Below are 17,657 nucleotides of genomic sequence, written 5' to 3' on the forward strand. Positions count from 1 at the left end.
TTTTCCTGTCCTTAATGCACGATTTCGGGTTGTGGTTTTTGTTGTTGTTGCTGTTGTTTTGAAAAACACCTGGGTGATTTTCAAGAAATAAGTCGCTGAGCATACTCAGGCCACTCCGTCATCCTAGGCTGAGGAGCAGGAGGACAAAGAGGAATGTCAAATAAACAAAGAAGGAGGATCCCAGTCTTTCCACTGACCCCTCACAGGGGGCTTGCTCTGCCTGCCCACTCATGGCCTCCTTCCAGCATCACCCCAGGGTCTCCAACTCCCTGCATTTCCAAAGACTGAGGAACCAGACAGACTCAAGGACTCCTTTGGTCAGAAATCCTACCCAGAATCCACCCCTGAGATTTTGCAGATTTGGAAAGAACTACCTTGCCCATCATCTTGCGAGCATAAATATGGAATTGTAGTCATTTAAGGAGAAAGTTTAGCATTCCTAAATTGTTAGCTGTCAAAAACTAAGAAATCCCTCCTATGCCAAACACAAGCTGGCATGGGTAATAGTCGTCCTGATGGTATGCAACAAAGCACTATTACTATGGAAATCTCTGAGCAGTCCCTGTAAGATGCACTTAGACCAAGCTTAAAACACCCCAAAGAAGTTCAGTAAAAAAGGAAACAGGCTTAGTGACAGGTTTTACCAAAGCACAGCAGGAGGACAAATCAAAAGAATGTACATCATACATGGGGAAGTTAGGTCAGAGAAAAAAAAGAAACATCTGCATCTTAAACATCCCTTAGGATCTGCTAAAACACACTGTCCAAGTGAAGGGGATGTCTACCATAATGCTACATGGAAAATTTTCTTTTTGCAGACCATTCACGGCAGAGAGCTGATCCTCTTGAAGGATTAAGGCACTATGAAACAAGCATGACCATGACCAGCAGGTGAATTCAAGGAGTGACCGTTCACCTCAACCATGACTTTCACCCTGGGGACCTGAGAAGCAGCTACAGGCATAAATAAATACACACAGGCTATACAATAAAATACAAATTTATTCTCAGCCTTTAAAGCTAGACTGCTTTGTGCTGGATGCATTCTCTTCATCTACATGGCAATTACAGGGAGGTGCAACATGCATCTTTGCCAACAGCCTCCCAGTGACCCCAAGAGCTGCAAGGAGGTGGCAGGACACAGCACCTACACCAATGTTGGGGTGCACATCAGGCACTGGTTATGCACAGGTATAAGACCTCTCCTCAAACCCCTGAATAGCACCTTCCAAAACATACCCATATATGCTGACCCTGCTGTAGCAAGTGGGTTGGACTAGATCATATCTAGAGGTCCCTTCCAACCCTAATCATTCTATGATTCTATGAACCCTCTTGCCAGATCTGCCTGGAGACATCTACACTAGGCAGAGGGACCTGACAAGGCTCTGGGAAGACACAGCTGATGCCTTGGTGACCAGCATGAAACACCAATGCTGAGCACAAGTGATGGGATGGAGCGAGCAGTGGCTCTGCAGCAACTCCAGACATGCGTGCTGGGGCCTCAGCGCTGCTGGGACAAGAACAGTGGGTGAGGATGGCCTGTTGTGATGTCCCCAAGTGATGGACGGTGATGTCACCTAGCAACAGACTATGACGTCCCTGCGCAACACATTGTGACCTCTCATCCTTCACCGCTTATATCCGGGCGTCAAGTCTCAACCGCCCGTCTTGTGACCGCACTCCGGCCGAGCAAGTTTGCGAGGACTGGAGTGTTGAACGAGGCTATCGTCGGTGCTGGTGTCGTACTCGAGGAGTTGCTTGCAGCTTTCCTTGCCTGACCCAGAGCCATCAGAAGATTTTTCCTGACCCTGCCAAGTTCAGACAGTCAGGGCACCCAAGAGGCAGCCCACAGCAGCAGAGGTGAGCCAGGCAGGGACACCTTGGCCTGGTGAGCTGGGAGGGTTTCTATTTGGAAGGACTTGGGCATTTCTTCCACCCCTTCATGGGCCAGCCAATGACCACGATGTCTCTTTTTCCAGCTTAACACCTGCTACTGCAGTGCCAGGGAGCAGTTACACATCCCCAGCTCGCCTCAACCCACTGCAGCACATCAACATGGCCACAGAGCTGGATAACCGCTGCCCCATATGCCTGGATAGATGGGAGGAGGCAAGCTATGTGATGCCGTGCCTCCATCAATTCTGTTATACATGCATCAGGCGGTGGGCTGAGGACAAACCAGAGTGCCCCCTCTGTAAAAGGAAGGTGACATCTATTCTGCACTCAGTGAAGGGGGACAATGACTTTGAGGAGCTTGTCATCGCTCCATCTGCAGCACCATCACTCATCATCCACTTGACAGGAGGAGCTCCTGGCCACCGAGCTGCAGGATCCGAGCCATCAGCTGGAAGACCGGTGCCAAGGGCCCCTGTGGGCGGCCTCCATCCCCACACTTGGGCATTGCTATTCCGACAGCACCCAGCTCTGTTCCGTCACCTCGTGCTCTGGCTGCGATACCAGCTCCGGTTGATCTTCCATGGTGCCCGCTGGGAAGTAGCGTCAGCAGAGAGGCTTGTCATGTCCAGTCTGAGCCTCTTTGGCCCAGATGAAGAAACACTGTGCCAGCTGCTGCGGGCGACCCTGGGCCCGCACACAAGCAGCTTCGTGCACCAGCTGGTTGACATCGTGGTGGAGCGCTGCAGCAGGGAAGCCCAACGTCGGATGGACCTGGGGGAAAACTGGGCTGTGGAGGAGCAGGACGGCAGCCCTGAAGCTGCCCCCGAGCCTGCTGCCACCCAAAGAGGGTCTCCTGTCCACCGTCCAGCCACCTTCAGCAGCCCTGAGAGCTCAGAGGAAGAAGAGATCCCCAGCACCTCATCGGCTGCCCTTCGTGGGGGTCCCGGTGGCAACCGCTCTGTTCCTGTTTCCACCCATGGGGAGCAAGAGGAGCCACAGGAGGACGCAGAAGAGTCTGGACCTGCATCCTCCACTCTTAGCCGAGACAGCAGATGCTCCCCTGCGAGAGCCCGGCGAGCCCTGAAGAGAAGGGCTGGCAGCCCTGAGGGCACCCCGCCAAACAAGAGGCCACCCCACCAGCAACAATAGGATGGTGCCCCAGGGGCTGCCAAAACCAGGTTTGGGCCAGCAGCCGGGGCACCCGCCAGCCCTCAAGGGGACTTTGATCTAATAATCAAATAATACAATAAACATACAAAAACTACAGAAATAGTCTTGGTATTTTTAACAATGGAGTTGGCGTTGCTGTCACCACCCGTATTTTTTTTCTCATGTGGCCAGAAATGGCCACCAAGAGGATTCAGTCCATGCTTTCCCCAGCGGCAGAAGTCAGCCATGAAGAAGCCATGCCAGCCTCCTCATCTATCCATTGTGTTTTTTTCTATATTTATATAAGACACAAAAGACAAACAAAAAAATCTAGCAGGGAAGAAAATATAAATATTTATAGAAGTGTAGGAAAAAAAACAACTAGAGGAAACCGGGACAGCAGAGAAGCCCTGCAGCATGGCCAGTGCCCAGGCAGGAGCAGAGACAAGAGCTCAGGGATGTGGGAGCAAGCCATTTCAGCTGCCAGCACATGCAGCATGCCACGTTACATGGAAAAGGAACACTTACTGCCAAAGAACCGTAAAGAAATATCAGTGCAGTTAAGTATGCAAATATTGTTGTTGACAAAGGAAGTAATAGGTTTTTTTTCATCATTTTTCTTTGTAGTAAGAGACTCTGTACCTCTCTTTAGAGGCATGAAATAGCAACACCAGAAGGCCCACCATCACCCTCAGGTTTGACACTTTGAATCCATAAGCACACACAAATGCATGTATATACACTCCCAACATACCTTCCCCCTTTTCTGAAATGAAGTGCCACTTTTAAATATTTCCACTTTGCTTGCTTTGAATTGCTGGAGATCAAATGAGTCAATTAAGTGCTGTGTCTTTTTTGTTCAGAGGCAAGATGAAGGTAATTTGCTGCTCAGTGCATCTGTTTCCTCATCAGCACAGTAAGGACCAGGCTAATTAGGGGAGGAAAACAATATGGTCATATGGATAGGCCAGATTGCCTGTCACTCAGCTATTCAGCGGGCAGGTTGTGCTATGAGGACAGCAAACAGATGAGGAGTCTTCATCTCCTTCCTTGCCATGCCTCATAAAAAAAAGAAAAAAAAAAAAAAAAAAAAGCACTTCAAGCACTCAGATGGTTACCTGAATATTTTTAGCATTAATCACAAAGGGTTCCTCCTCAAGCCCTGTAATCGCTTATGTGCCCATGATGAACGTCACTGCTCTTTGCTCTGCTGAGGAGCTAAGGCAGCACATGCCCAGGTTTCTATGTGAGAATCTCCGTGGTGCCCAGGTCGGACACATGGCACCACTTCCTCACCCAGCAGGGCACAGGGTGACCCTGGCCCATGCCCCAGGAAGCACGGGCAAGCTGCAGCACTGGCACCTGGAATTTATTACCAATTAAATGTGCAATGCTAATGAATTCATTCCAATTCCCATTTCTGTTGACTTTAATCTATACTGCAAAGCATCATTCCACTTCCCAGCAGACTCAGGGCAAGTGAATGCAGGGCTCTGCCTGTGCCAACACCTCTCCACACAGCAAACAGGAGGGCACCCATCTGGGGAATGACTAATTTTGTAATGCATCAAAATCTTCAAAAATCTCTGCCTCCCTAATGCCTCCCACACCATGATTATTTTTTTTAAATACATGTTTTGAAAACAACAGAAACTTGTAAGAAGCAGTGCATGACCAAAACCCATCTAAAAAGCTGTTGTTGCTACTCCCTTCACTATCCAACAATGAAGATTCCTAATTATTTTTTGTAACTTTTTGTTTAAATAGATTCAATTAGGCATATGATTTCAAACGTCTCTGACTTTGCAGCACTGCAGAATCACAGACCACCAACTCAGCAATGACATGGGTGAGTACTCCAATTCAGCTTTAAGACACCAATTCTAAATCTGATCTCAAAAATTATTTTCTTGGTAAACTGCAAACATGCAAGTGCATGAGAAAAACAACTATAAGGAGACAAGCTAGAGATAAGTAATTCCCAGTCACTCACACACCATCCCACTGCGGCATTTTTGTTTATTAGGAGAAGATATGGAATATCAGAGGAAGTTCATCTATTCACTGGCCTGTAAAATCAAGCAGCAGTAGACATTACGTTTACTACATGTAAGCTTTATTTGCTATGACAAAACAAAATGGTATAAGGTACAGAAAACAAGTTAACTCATATCGAGCATATCATGAAGGCAATCAACCTAACCAAGGGCTTTCACATCTCCCTGTCAGCTACCCCAAGACACAGACTGAGTGCTCAATACTGCATACGAGCATCTTTAAAAATAAATAAATTTAATAGAGTATTCCCAGCAGGTCTCTGGCTTCACATTGACCAGAAACATACCAATAAAATCTGCTCTTCAAGCAGGGAATAGTTTTTCAGGACTAAACAAAAACAACAACAACAACAACAACAAAAAAAACCACACACACACATATCCCAAGAAAAAAAAAAAAAAAAAAAAATACACACAATCCAGAGAGATTTTTACTGGAGCTCACCCTTCCTTGCACACTGAGGAAGACCTCTTCACTCACAAGCCATTTAAAAATCCTCCAGTGAGCATCTTAATGTCTCAGCCCAAAATGAGATGAGTTTCATTCCAGATTTTGGCACACATCCCATGCTGGCCTTGACACAATGGCTTTGCTTAAATCAAAGCAGTTCTCTGCCCCCATTCTGAGAGCTGAAAAGTCTTGGATAAGTCACAGGTTAATCTAAATCCATAAATAAACAAACATGCAAAAATATGGATCAGACTGTAGAGCTCCCTCTGAACTTCAAGTCTCTACCCTTACATCCTCACCAGATCTCACAGAAATTGTTTCCTTCTACTCAAGCCTTCATATCATTATCTCCTGAAAAGCTGCAACACATTCAACCCCTGAAAGACGTGAATGTTATCTGATGATATACATCAAGGGATAGTGGTCAGTATTTGAGAGCAGCTAAAATTATATACAGTAGCACAGGTGAAAGTAAATAAGCTGTAAGTCAGCATGCTGTGTATTGAGTAGCAGCACTCAAACTCCTTTAACCACAACCTAATTGCACAAAATTAAGGGCAGAAGCTACGATTTATACCTTTCTGCTCCTTAAAGCCATTTAATTTTTCCTTCTAAGTGTGTAAATATTAAAACTCATCCAAACAGCATAATCAAATTTAGCAAACTAAGCAGAAGACATCAGTGGTAGGAATGGCAAACCAGGCTATTTGCTTCATTAAGCAAGTCCAAGCAATAAACAATATCCTCCCCAAGAACAAATACTTTGGAGTGACTGTGAGTCACATGAAGGGGAGCACAGGGTGATGCAAAGGTCCAGCTTCTGAGCAACAGGGACCTGTGCTCTGCTCAAGTGCCCCACCAAAGCTCTGCAAAAAACACAGCATGAGTTCCTGAAAACCTTATTTTAGTGTAGTATGGATGCCATACTGACAAATATGTTAGCAAGTTTATAGCCACTGAAGTTTTACAGGCTAAGCTGCAACAGGTCTCATAGAGCTTTGCAAAAAGCTCGAGAAGTGTCTTAACTATCAAAGCAATGGGGAGCACAAGGAAATTGCATATGAAGCTCAAAGCATGCAAAGAAACAGCTTGCAGGGTTCTGCCAATGCCAGATTTTGTATGGGTTCAAAAAAGCATGCAAATTCTCAGCTGAAAAAACTCCATCAAATGCAATTCAACACAGGTCTCTCCACTTCCTGCTCAGGGGCCTGAGTCAGAAATTAGTGGGAGCCCAATAAAGTCTTCTGGGAATAATTTTATATGTGAGTCTTGCTCTTATATCCTCCAAAGGGTATAAGTGGTGCCCGCACTGGGAGCCAGGGTACTGCCTGAGGAGGACCATGGTTTGAGCCAGACAAGTTGTATGTTCTCACATGGATCATTACACCTTGCTGTATGCTCTGCATCTACGCAGGCTCACCCTACCCCATTGCTCAACCCTTCCACACTAGGTCCAAAAGAAAAAAGCTCACCCACTGCAAAAGAGCAAACACCCCATTTCCCAGTAAATAAGCCTTGCAGGAAGGTTAAACAGTGGGCTGGCACTTCAGGCTCTTCATGGTAATTATAACAGACTGCAAGAACCTAGACCGAGCAGAGCTAACCAAAAAGTTGCTACGCTGCCTCTTCGGCTAGAAAATTAGACAGCAAGCCATCTCTGCAGTAAATATAGAAAGAAACAAACACCCAGCTCAAACCTGGCAAACCATTGCAACCGAAAAAAACAGAGATGGACATGCTGCTTCATTTTGGCAAATGAAACTGAAGGATCTAACAGGTCAAGTGCAAACCTCAGAAAGGTTAGAATTAAAAAAAAAAAAAAAAGCCACAAATAGCAACCGACTGAAAGGAATGCCGAAGTTTTAAGAGATGCCTCAAGTCAGGTCAACACTGAAAGCATTTAAATTCTGGCAGCTTCAGAAGTAAGTGCCAGCATGAATTTAGATACTTGGATACATTCAGAGTCTTCCAGTTGCAGTTCCACTAGAAAATAATGAAACTGTACACAATCAAATCATTATAAATAAGGTTTTTTGAGCTCAGTAGAAGACATTGATGGATTCATGATCTGTGCTGTTGTAATAGAGCTAGTAATAATTTTGATATACTGATTTATTTTTTCTTTTTTTAAAAAAAAAAAATCTCTATTTCTGTAAGGAATGCCTGCTCGGGAATTTCAGCCAAGCTAAACACTGTATATTTCTGACATTGTTGCTATGCTTTAAGTCAATTAGAGAGACTGTAGCCAGATGGCTGAAAATGACCAAAATTACACAGTACATTCTGTTTATTAGTTAGGATTATTATTCAGGTCATAATTGCTTTTAACAGATTATTTATCATTATTAATATTCCAATGATATGAAAGAAAATTACAAAGTTATGAAAAACATGATTTTTCAATTGCATCTGTCTGCACTCTGTTCAAAACTTTTCTTAAATATCTGAACAAAATAATTATTAAAAAAAATGCATTTCACTAGCCAGACACAGCAATTCTGGGACATGACCAGAGACAGCAGAAGGGAGTTTCCCAAGGCAGCTTTTGCAGGGCTGCTCAGCTGAGCTGCTGGGAGCCTCTCACAAGGACAGGAGGGTGCTCAGTGCCTGTGACTCCTCCAAAACTGCCTGCACCCCATCATAAACTCAACAAGGTCCCTTTGAAAAAGGCACCTTGAAGACTCGCCTCTAAAAGACTCATTCCTCCTCAGCTCCAGCCAAATGAGAGAACACAAGAAAAGCAGGTTTCACAAGGACTAATAACAAAAATCAATTGGGAGAGGCAACCCAGATCTAATTTGAAAACAGTGGCAAATACCTTGCTCTGTCAGAGGCCAGGGCTTGCTTGAGGGAGTAATCAGTTGTTTACACCATGGATACCAACATATTTATCTCCTGCCTTGAGCAGCTGAGATGGGCCCTCTGATGGGTTTTCCTACAGCCCTCATCTTCTATAAATACATAAACTTTTTTTAATCACTCATTCAAACCATCATGTTGAGGTAAAAATGGCTGAACGCTTCCACCCATGAGATATTCACCACTCAGGAGATGGTTCCTCCAAACAGCCTTCAATATCACCAGTTTTGGAAATCTGGGTCCTGTAATTCTGAATCCTTAGAAGTATAAACTCAGATGTCAGCACCTGCAGATCAGATTAGGACTGGGAGAAAGAGGCAAGTACTCATACCAGAGCTTACCCTGGAAAGGAAGAGCACACAGAGAACTCACCAGTGGACAACAGCCTCACATAGCCAAAAGCTCTACTCCTTTGATGCTGGGGATATTAAGTTAAAGAAAAAAGCCCGTGCAATTTAGATCTGTTTCTCTGCCAGAGATCCTAAGATCATAACTGAAGTCTAGCAACACCTATGACAATTCAAGTTATATGAATCCAAGTCTCTTAAAGCTTTTAATTTAATATAGACACAACAATTATCTGAAGATTTACCTTTATCCTACAGCACTTGGGGACCAGTCAGGTTTAGCCTTCCACCAAAATCCCAAAATGTAGGATGCCATATCGCAACTACAGTTCAGCTTTAAAATATGATCCTGTTACTACAGAAACAGATGCTTTGACACACTATTTGCAGTGAAACTTGAGTTAGCAGTTGGCTAACCTATGGGTTCTTCAACAGCACCACTCTTCTCCCTCCTATTCACACAGACAGCTTAGCATCCCATCCCAATGAGCCATGATATTCTCAATGCTTCTGGCTGCTGCTAGGTTGGGTTTTTAAAGCTTCTCCTAAAAGGAGAAAAAAAATGGCATTAGCAATATGCATGAAGTGTCCTCTAAGATGGACATAATATGACCACCATTAAGAAAAAGAGCATCAGATGAGAAAAGCATCATCCTTGCTTGCCATGATCCTCATCATTAAGCTCTGGACAGAACAGTGAGGAATGGAGGGAAGAAGCAGACAGGCTAACCAACAGGTGCATCGTGCAGATACCCATTAAAACCACATTACATTTTCTTGAAATCCATATACTTCCCATGTTACTTCACTTCCCCCCACATCTACCTGCTCATTGCCCTCAACTTCTAATAGCAGCAACGACCTTGGCACATGGCATTTTCTTAGAATTAATAGCTGGCTCGTGTTAATGGCCCTTGGCTACACCTTGGGCCATCAACTCCTCCCAGACAGTCATTAATCCCAAGAAAATACCCTGCACCTCAATCGTTATTACTTAATTAGCTCCACACATTATCTGTGGAGCTATAACACACCAAAGGGTTGACTTCTAACTTATGAGTGAGAGAACTTTCAAGTCAAAAGATTCAAGATATGGCATCAAAACCTAATTAAAGGCATTTTAATGTGCTAATAAATAAAGGATAATTATTTTGGGGCTGAATCAGCTACTTGAGTAAGCAAAGCAACTACTTTTGACTCAGTGAAGAGTTGGAGGGGCTTCCTTATTTTGCAATGCTATGGTGCATGCCGCAGCAGCCAGCTGCTGAAGCACAAAACCTAGCTTGCACTTCAGCAACGACGTGCTGCTTTTTAATGCGCCATGAATTGCACCAAGCAACAGTGTCTGCTCTGCTGGGGGAGACTGTGAGGGGGATGCATGCAGAAGGGCTGCACACAACAAACAGCAGGAGGCTTGGGACACATTTATGGCAAAATCCTGTCATTAAAGGCTCCCCCAAGCACTGCTGAAAACTCCTACAGAAGTAGCCTGGGCTGTTGCAGCTCCTGTTTTGTTGCTCCTCACGTACTACTGCCACCTCTAGGGCAGGTGTTTTCCCCAGATTACATATCTTCTGCAGTGCCAAACGTGATTAAATATATTCTTTGATTATTGGAGTCACCTAAAGTGAAGACAGAACTCATATTTCATGATGCTGCATTAATATTTCCGTCCCAAAGGAGACCCAACCTCATCACTGGCTAATTCAAGCCTCAAGCCTCTTCCATCTCCAACCCCACTCCTCAAAGACAATGGGAAAATGGGTTTCTGTAGCAGCAGAGCCAAGGGAAGATGAACGGTCTCGTCAAAATAAAATACAATAAAAGACTGATCTGCTGAGGAAGATAAGCTCAAGGAAACAATTCAGATGAAGAGGATGCCTGATGATTTAAACATGGGGCTCAAAGGGAAAATAAGATGTCTATAATTATGAAAGAAGTCTTTTCATTGCCTGGACTGTTATTAGCTAGGATAGGAAACAAGATGACAACCAGAGACTACATAAATCATCCAATGTCACCTGTTGCCACTCCTTGGCATTAAACTAACACCTGCCCACACCTGCACCAGCATGAGAAGTCAGCAGGATCCTGCTGTTTGCTTGTGGGCTGGCTTTCCTTAGCTTGTTTCATTCAACTAGTCAACTCCATAAAGCTAAAAATAAGTGTACAGCCAGCAGACTGCCAAAACAGAGCATCTTCCAGACCTCACCTTTCCTACGTGCCACAACTTGTCAGATGAGCATTTTAAAGCTTTTTTTTTTTTTTTTTTAAATGTTCACAGCAGCAGAAAGAGCTCATACATCATGCTGCCCTCCTCTTTCTTATCATATGGCTTTTCCTTTTTGGTTTGTTTGTATGGGTTTTCTTAATAAGGATTCACCCATGCTGCTGAGCTCTCTCCTCCCCCCAGGCTGGCTACCTACCTGCCCTAATAGCTGCATAATTAAAAGGAAAACCACTCCAGGTAATTGGCAGGCTTTGCTAATTGAAAACTGGAGTGGTAATCTTCCAGCCCAGGGAAAAGCCCCACTCATATGCCATAATATGGACTACCATCTGTCTGCTAAATTAGCCACTGTGAAATATTAATAAAGAAACGACTGACACAGATTATTTTTTTAAAGGAGCTCGGTTGAATACAGAGGACATCCTGGGGTCTATTAGAAGGGGGGTGGTTAGTAGGTTAAGAGAGATTCTTCTGCCCTCTTTTGTGCTTCTCCTCTGCTCTGCCCTGGTGAGACCACACGTGGAATATTGTGTCCAGTTCTGGGCCCCTCAGTTCCAGAAGGACAGGGAACTGCTGGAGAGAGTCCAGCGCAGGGCAATGATTAAGGGAGTGGAGCACCTCCCTTATGAGGAAAGGCTGAGGGAGCTGGGTCTCATTAGCTTGGAGGAGAATGAGGGGTGACCTCATTCATGTTTATAAATATATAAAGGGCGAGTGTCACAAGGATGGAGCCAGGCTCTTCTCAGTGACAACCAATGATAGGACAAGGGGTAATGGGTTCAAACTGGAACACAAGAGGTTCCACAAATTTGAAAAGAAACTTCTTCTCAGTGAGGGTAACAGACACTGGAACAGGCTGCCCAGAGAGGTTGTGAAGTCTCCTTCTCTGGAGACATTCAAAACCCACCTGGACACATCCCTGTGTAACCTCATCTAGGTGTTCCTGCTCCTGCAGGGAGATTGGACTAGATGATCTTTTCAGGTTCCTTCCAATCCCTAACATTCTGTGATTCAGTGACATTTCATCACCTAACTGAAGCTCTCCCTGTGACAGGAAGTAATTTCTCTTAAAAGGGACTAAGATACAAAAGTGGACAAACTTTCTTGAACATGAAAAGCCAGTATTTTACCTGTGATGGACCTTTCCAGTATCATCAATTTAATAGGACCAGCATCCTCAGCTCTCACTGCCCAAAGCAAGCATTCACCCCTCCTGCAGGGACACACAGGTGCTCCTCTCCAGGGAGACGATGCATGGCCCAGTACATGATGGGAACAGCCCTCCTGCAGGGACACACAGGTCCTCCTCTCCAGAGAGAGGATGCATGGCCCAGTACATGATGAAAACAGCCTGGCACCTACGGTCACTTCTCATACATTCACTAAGATTAACCAGACTTTGGGAGATTAGGGAGCCCTCACAAGCTCTGACTGGCTCATGTAAAGCAGGGGACAGAAATACCACTCCTGCTTTATCTCAGATCACCAGGCTGGAGCAAACCAGCATCCCCCAGGGATGATCACCTGCTTCTCTTTACAATTCCCACTCAAGCCAAATCCTCCCCCCATCTGGAGTAGAAACTCGGCCACTTCAGCAGCCAGTAGTCAAACCCCCACATTTTCATGCTCTTTCTCCATAAACAAACGCAGCCAAAGAGCACATGAAGTCAGGACCACCTTGGGCACACACATAGCTTTGCCTAGCAGAAAACAGCAGCAAAAACTGCTCACCACAACATAGATGACATCGTAGCTGAATTCCTCAATTCCATCTTCATGAGATTTATCCTCGTATTACCCTTGTGGGAACTGTCTACCTGATACTCTCACCACAAGCCAAAATCCAGGAGCATCTGTGCACAGTCACATGGGGAAAAACAAAACAAAACAAAAACAAACCAGCCCTTGCATCCAAAAACCTTACCATAAGACGAAAACAGGGGAGTGGGAATAGAGGCAGGGGAGAAACAGCCGACACATGGGGATGCCAGGAAACCCAGGGTGGGCACTTCTGGACCAGCTCCTGAGCATCATGGCAAAGCCCTGTTCAACCACCCTGTCTGGAGCTGCAGAGAGAAACCACATCTGAGGAGGAGTGGGGCTGTTCTTCCTCTCCAGCCTGCCCACACCAAGTGCAAGGCACACCACAGTAAATTAAAACAAGGATGCTATTCAAGCAAGGAATCTAATTTTGCTAATTAAAATTGTAACAATGGCTGTAAACCAAAACAAAACAGCATTAATGCAATTATGCGATATATTTGCCATTTTCAGGTTCTCATCATATAGAAAAGGCCTTGCTTTCCCAGCACTGCTTATTTACCTTGGGGAAGTGAAACATACAAATATGCTTATTTTTCTCCTAGATTTGTATTTTTCCAGTGAATGCATAATCTCTGTAATATAACCTGCACAGATCACTGAAAGGACAGAAGTATCCAAAATACATGTTACATCACTTGCTATACCAATACACAGCATCAGTATGTTGTAGAGACACACGTTGTATACTACATAGATGCATACATAGCAGGACACAGGAACATGCAGACACATTGTATTATGTGTTTTTTAAGGCCAAGTAAAGCTGTGGCACTGGAACAGCAGTGAGAGGGGCTCAGTGAACTGCAGGAGGTCCAAATACTGCCTATGCCTTTGCTGTCCCACACAACCATCAGGACCGCCCAGGGGACAGAGGACCAAAAGCAACAAAGCTGCTTTCCTGAACCACACACAGCCTTCAAACTCAGCAAGTGCACTTTTAGGAATGTGGAGTCACATTTTAATTCTTTACTTTGACACACACTAATGCTAGCAATTAGTACTGTGGGCAAACTGCTTCCCTCCATCTCTTTGATGTTTGTTATTTTTGCACAGATTGTTTTGCTGAGAGAGGAACTTGGATTCTCCATTATCCTTCAGGGACAACAGAGAAGTGCTTAATGTAAAAAAAAAAATTAAAAAACTCACCCACAAAGCCTAACTTGAGACTCAGAGTTAAATCTGAAAGCTTTTGCATCAAATATTATAATTACCAGGGTCACATCACCATCTCAAACATCTAGTTCTCACCGCACCCCTTTTGCAAGAGATCTATTTTTATTTTTGCTTAAGCATCAGAACAAGTAATGGGGAAAAGTTTGAGGAGAGGCCCTACGAAGTTCCTGAGGCAAGAGCTCATTAGTGACTCACCGTGATAATTAACAGTTAAGCTGACCCCATCAGGAGTCAAAACGCATTTTTCTGATGGAAGTGGAGCACGTCTCCAGAAGCTTCATCGCAGCAGCTCAAAACACACACACACAGGTGGCACCCTCAAGAAACACAATTTATCATTAGGGACTACATTTATATTAGGACATAAGTAAACAACAGCAAATAAAGAAAATAATATTTGCATGATGCCTTGATACATTTCCTTCAGACATTTCAGGTGTCAGCTGTAATAAATGAAGCATTTACTGGGTGCAGACGACACTTTAAACAAATCAGCACAAGTCCCTAAAGGAAACAAGCAGCAGCATATTTGGTAGTATTTCATCATTTCGGAGCCAGTAGAACGAAGCTGACAAGTACACAAGATAAATACTTTGTTCTGTCACGCCGTGTCATGTCAGGGAAAACACGAAGTGTTATATGACCTTTGGAGGCACAGGCCACACAAGCCTGCCTTCTGGCTTCCACACTGCCGTTTGCAGGAGGGCAAAACCAAGATAAAATAGAAACACCCCTCCAAGGTGCTGCCTCACAGCAGCTGCAACTTCAGGGATTTCAGGGCCACCTTCCTGGCAGAGGTTTTCATGCCGAAGCCTGAAAAGAGCTGTCGGAGCAGGAGGCAGCGCCGCTGCAGCTTTGCAAAACCAGCACTAACGCACTCCTTGCAAAGAGGAAAGAAATAAGGTGGTGCAAGTTAATTACTATCGATCACTATTTTCCACCAATAGAATTAGAGCATTCACTTTGTGTTTTTCTTTCTAAAACAATACACCCTTTTGCTCTTGGTGGGAGCAGAAAACAGCCCCACTGCTCTCAGCAGTACAAGGCAACCCTTCTGCACCCAAATGACTTTACTGGGCCAGTCAAAAAAAACACACTGAAACAATTCCCCTTCAACAGGCTCTACCAGACCATGGCTTGCCCCAATACCATGGCCAATTCAATCATAATGCAAATATCGACACAGACTTGTAAGATCCGTGATGGTGCACTGTAACATGAACACTGCACCGAACACCCATTAAGGCCCTTGGTAACATTTTTCTCATTCTAGCCACGGTGAATTTCCTCTTTTTTTTAACTGTTGTTGTTTCCAGCCAGGAGGAGCAATGCTGGGAAACAGACATGACACGTCCATCAAATTTTTACAGGGCAAATAGCCCCATTATGAGTACTTTGGAAGCAAAGGAAGGAAAAATACTGAAGTGCTTGGATGGGAGAGTGAGTATTAATAAACATCTTTGAGTCCAAAGCAATGGGTGTTTTTTAAACACTGAAGCCATTTGATAGGACACACTGTCCTGTCTCACGTTACCGGGATGTGCCTGCTACTCTCCCATCAGCCACTACTGTACCTCAGAGTCATTAGGACAATTTTTTACTACTTTTTTTTTTTTTTTTTCCCCTAATAGTTTCCATTTTTAAGACACCAGATAAGCAAGAAAAATAAAAAGTTGCAAGGCCACAAATACAAGCAAGACAACTCAGAGCTGGGCTTGGTGTGCAAAGCTTGTTTCAGGCACTATTTCAAAGCTAAGTACCAAATGTATAATTTTATTTAAAAGTAACCACTTTGCATTCTCAAATAACTGTAATAACTAACCACAGATATTGTATTAATCATAAGTGTGGGAATGTTTGACTTTTTCCCCTCCCCTTTCTCCCATGAAAGATAGCACACAAGAGACCATTCTCATTAATTACACTGTCACTTTTATGTAACAACCAGCAGTTACAGAATCTCCATAATAAATTATATATATTTACATCAACTTGCTAGCTTTCACACTCATGTATCTAATTACTATGAAAGAGACAAATAGGTAATTAAGCTATTTGCATCTATAGAAGTATCAATGTAAGAAGACAGGTAATTGAAAGCTGGCCCTCCAGTATACATAGTAAAAAGAAATAATATTAAAAGCAGATAAAAGTGTATCTGTAATCATTAACAATATGCTTAACATTTGATTTTAAGTGTCACATTATTATGAATTAATTTAACATTCATTAAAGTCACTCTGATCATAACGAATCCGTTTGCCAATTGCTTTGCCTTCAGATAAGACTCCCACAGTTCCATCATAACCCAGTCATTAAGTGTTAATTAACAAACACTTAATGAAACACTAGAAAGAGTAGTTAGAAAAAAAAAGTGAAAGATGTGTATTAACCTGCTAAAAATATTGCATAAAAGAAAAAAAGCCAACAGGCAGATACAATTAACTCTTCCATTCATTTTTGGCCAGGTTCCTTTATAAAGTAAATTCTGGACGATTGCTGAGTGTTGCATCTGTCCAGGTGCTCTTTGTGGCCAAGTCCAACAAAAACAGCCTGCCCTGACCGCAGTGCTGTTACTGTAGGTGTAAGGAGGATACTGTAGGTGTAAAGAGCCTGCCCACTAGTCCCAGCTGCAAAGCCAAGGACAGAGGAAACCCATCTCCATGTCCAGGTGAGTTTATCCCAACACAGGCAGCATCCTGCCCAGCCAGGATGGAGAGCCATGACCACCTCCTCGCCCCACCCTCGTCACAGAGACCCGACCACTAGCAGCCAGCATTGCTTCTGTACCACACATGTGTTTATCCTTCTTTCTCCATAAATTACTGCCACATGATGTTTTAAGCATCACATGAACTAAAACAGCATGGTACTTCGTGTTAAAGAAGAAAAACACTCAAAGAAATGAGATGCAAGCCAAGTGATAACTGTTTATTGTAAGCATCCATTAACTAATGCTGAACCATAATAAAATACTTTCAGAAGTACATGTGGCATCCCCAGCAATACTAAATGGCTTCATTATTTTTACTGTTTATAGACCGAATATCAAGTGAATAGTGCAGGAACTACTGCAAGAAAATATTACCCTAAAAAGAAATAGAAGCAGAGCAAGAAGTGCTTTTACTACACATCTTCCCATCTCTTGGATCTGGGATAGTGTAGAAACAGGGCTAAGTGTCCTACTCCTCCCATATTGAGACTTAATAAAAAACCTGGTCTTCTCCTCCATGCATTTCTGTCCTGTGCCACCAGTGTGCTTCAGGCCCCACTCCCCTGCCTTTCACCAGACCATCCTGCACCACTGTTCTCCCCTGCCGAAGTCTGGGAAGGTCCTGACTCTTCCCTGTGGAGCATCTCCACTCCCCACTGGTGGAAAGGGCAAGCCTGGGCAACCCACACGGAACCCTGACAGAGTCAAGTGAGGTTTTTTAGGGAGGGAGGTGGCACAACTAAGTGAAAAGGATGCACTTCACAGAGGGCTGCACATACACATTTCTTCTAACAAGCTGTTGCGGACCAGAGCCCTTCCAGTGGTGGGAAGCAAGACTTTCCTGCTGCAAAACCTGCATTTTCTTACTACAAGGAGCCTTGACCAGGCTAGGGGAGATAACCAAGTGCAATTTCACTGACACCAGGTGATCAGAATTCTGCTGCTCAGCAAGGGG

The 17,657-nt window shown here is 44.1% G+C and overlaps 2 protein-coding genes across 5 annotated transcripts in view; one reads left to right on the forward strand and one right to left on the reverse strand.

The window, feature by feature from the left end:
* ERBB4 (erb-b2 receptor tyrosine kinase 4) overlaps nucleotides 1–17,657 on the reverse strand; it is a 626,958-nt gene that overhangs the window by 591,907 nt on the left and 17,394 nt on the right. The gene's annotated exons all lie outside the window — the stretch shown is intronic.
* Nucleotides 1,607–3,314, forward strand: LOC135579876 (uncharacterized). Its single transcript, XM_065069068.1, has 2 exons — nucleotides 1,607–1,863; nucleotides 1,983–3,314. The coding sequence occupies exon 2, from the start codon at nucleotides 2,059–2,061 to the stop codon at nucleotides 3,046–3,048; it is 990 nt and encodes a 329-aa protein (XP_064925140.1). The 5' UTR covers nucleotides 1,607–1,863; nucleotides 1,983–2,058; the 3' UTR covers nucleotides 3,049–3,314.

This window comes from Columba livia, chromosome 7, assembly GCF_036013475.1.
Source record: "Columba livia isolate bColLiv1 breed racing homer chromosome 7, bColLiv1.pat.W.v2, whole genome shotgun sequence".
Classification (NCBI taxonomy): Eukaryota; Metazoa; Chordata; class Aves; order Columbiformes; family Columbidae; genus Columba; species Columba livia.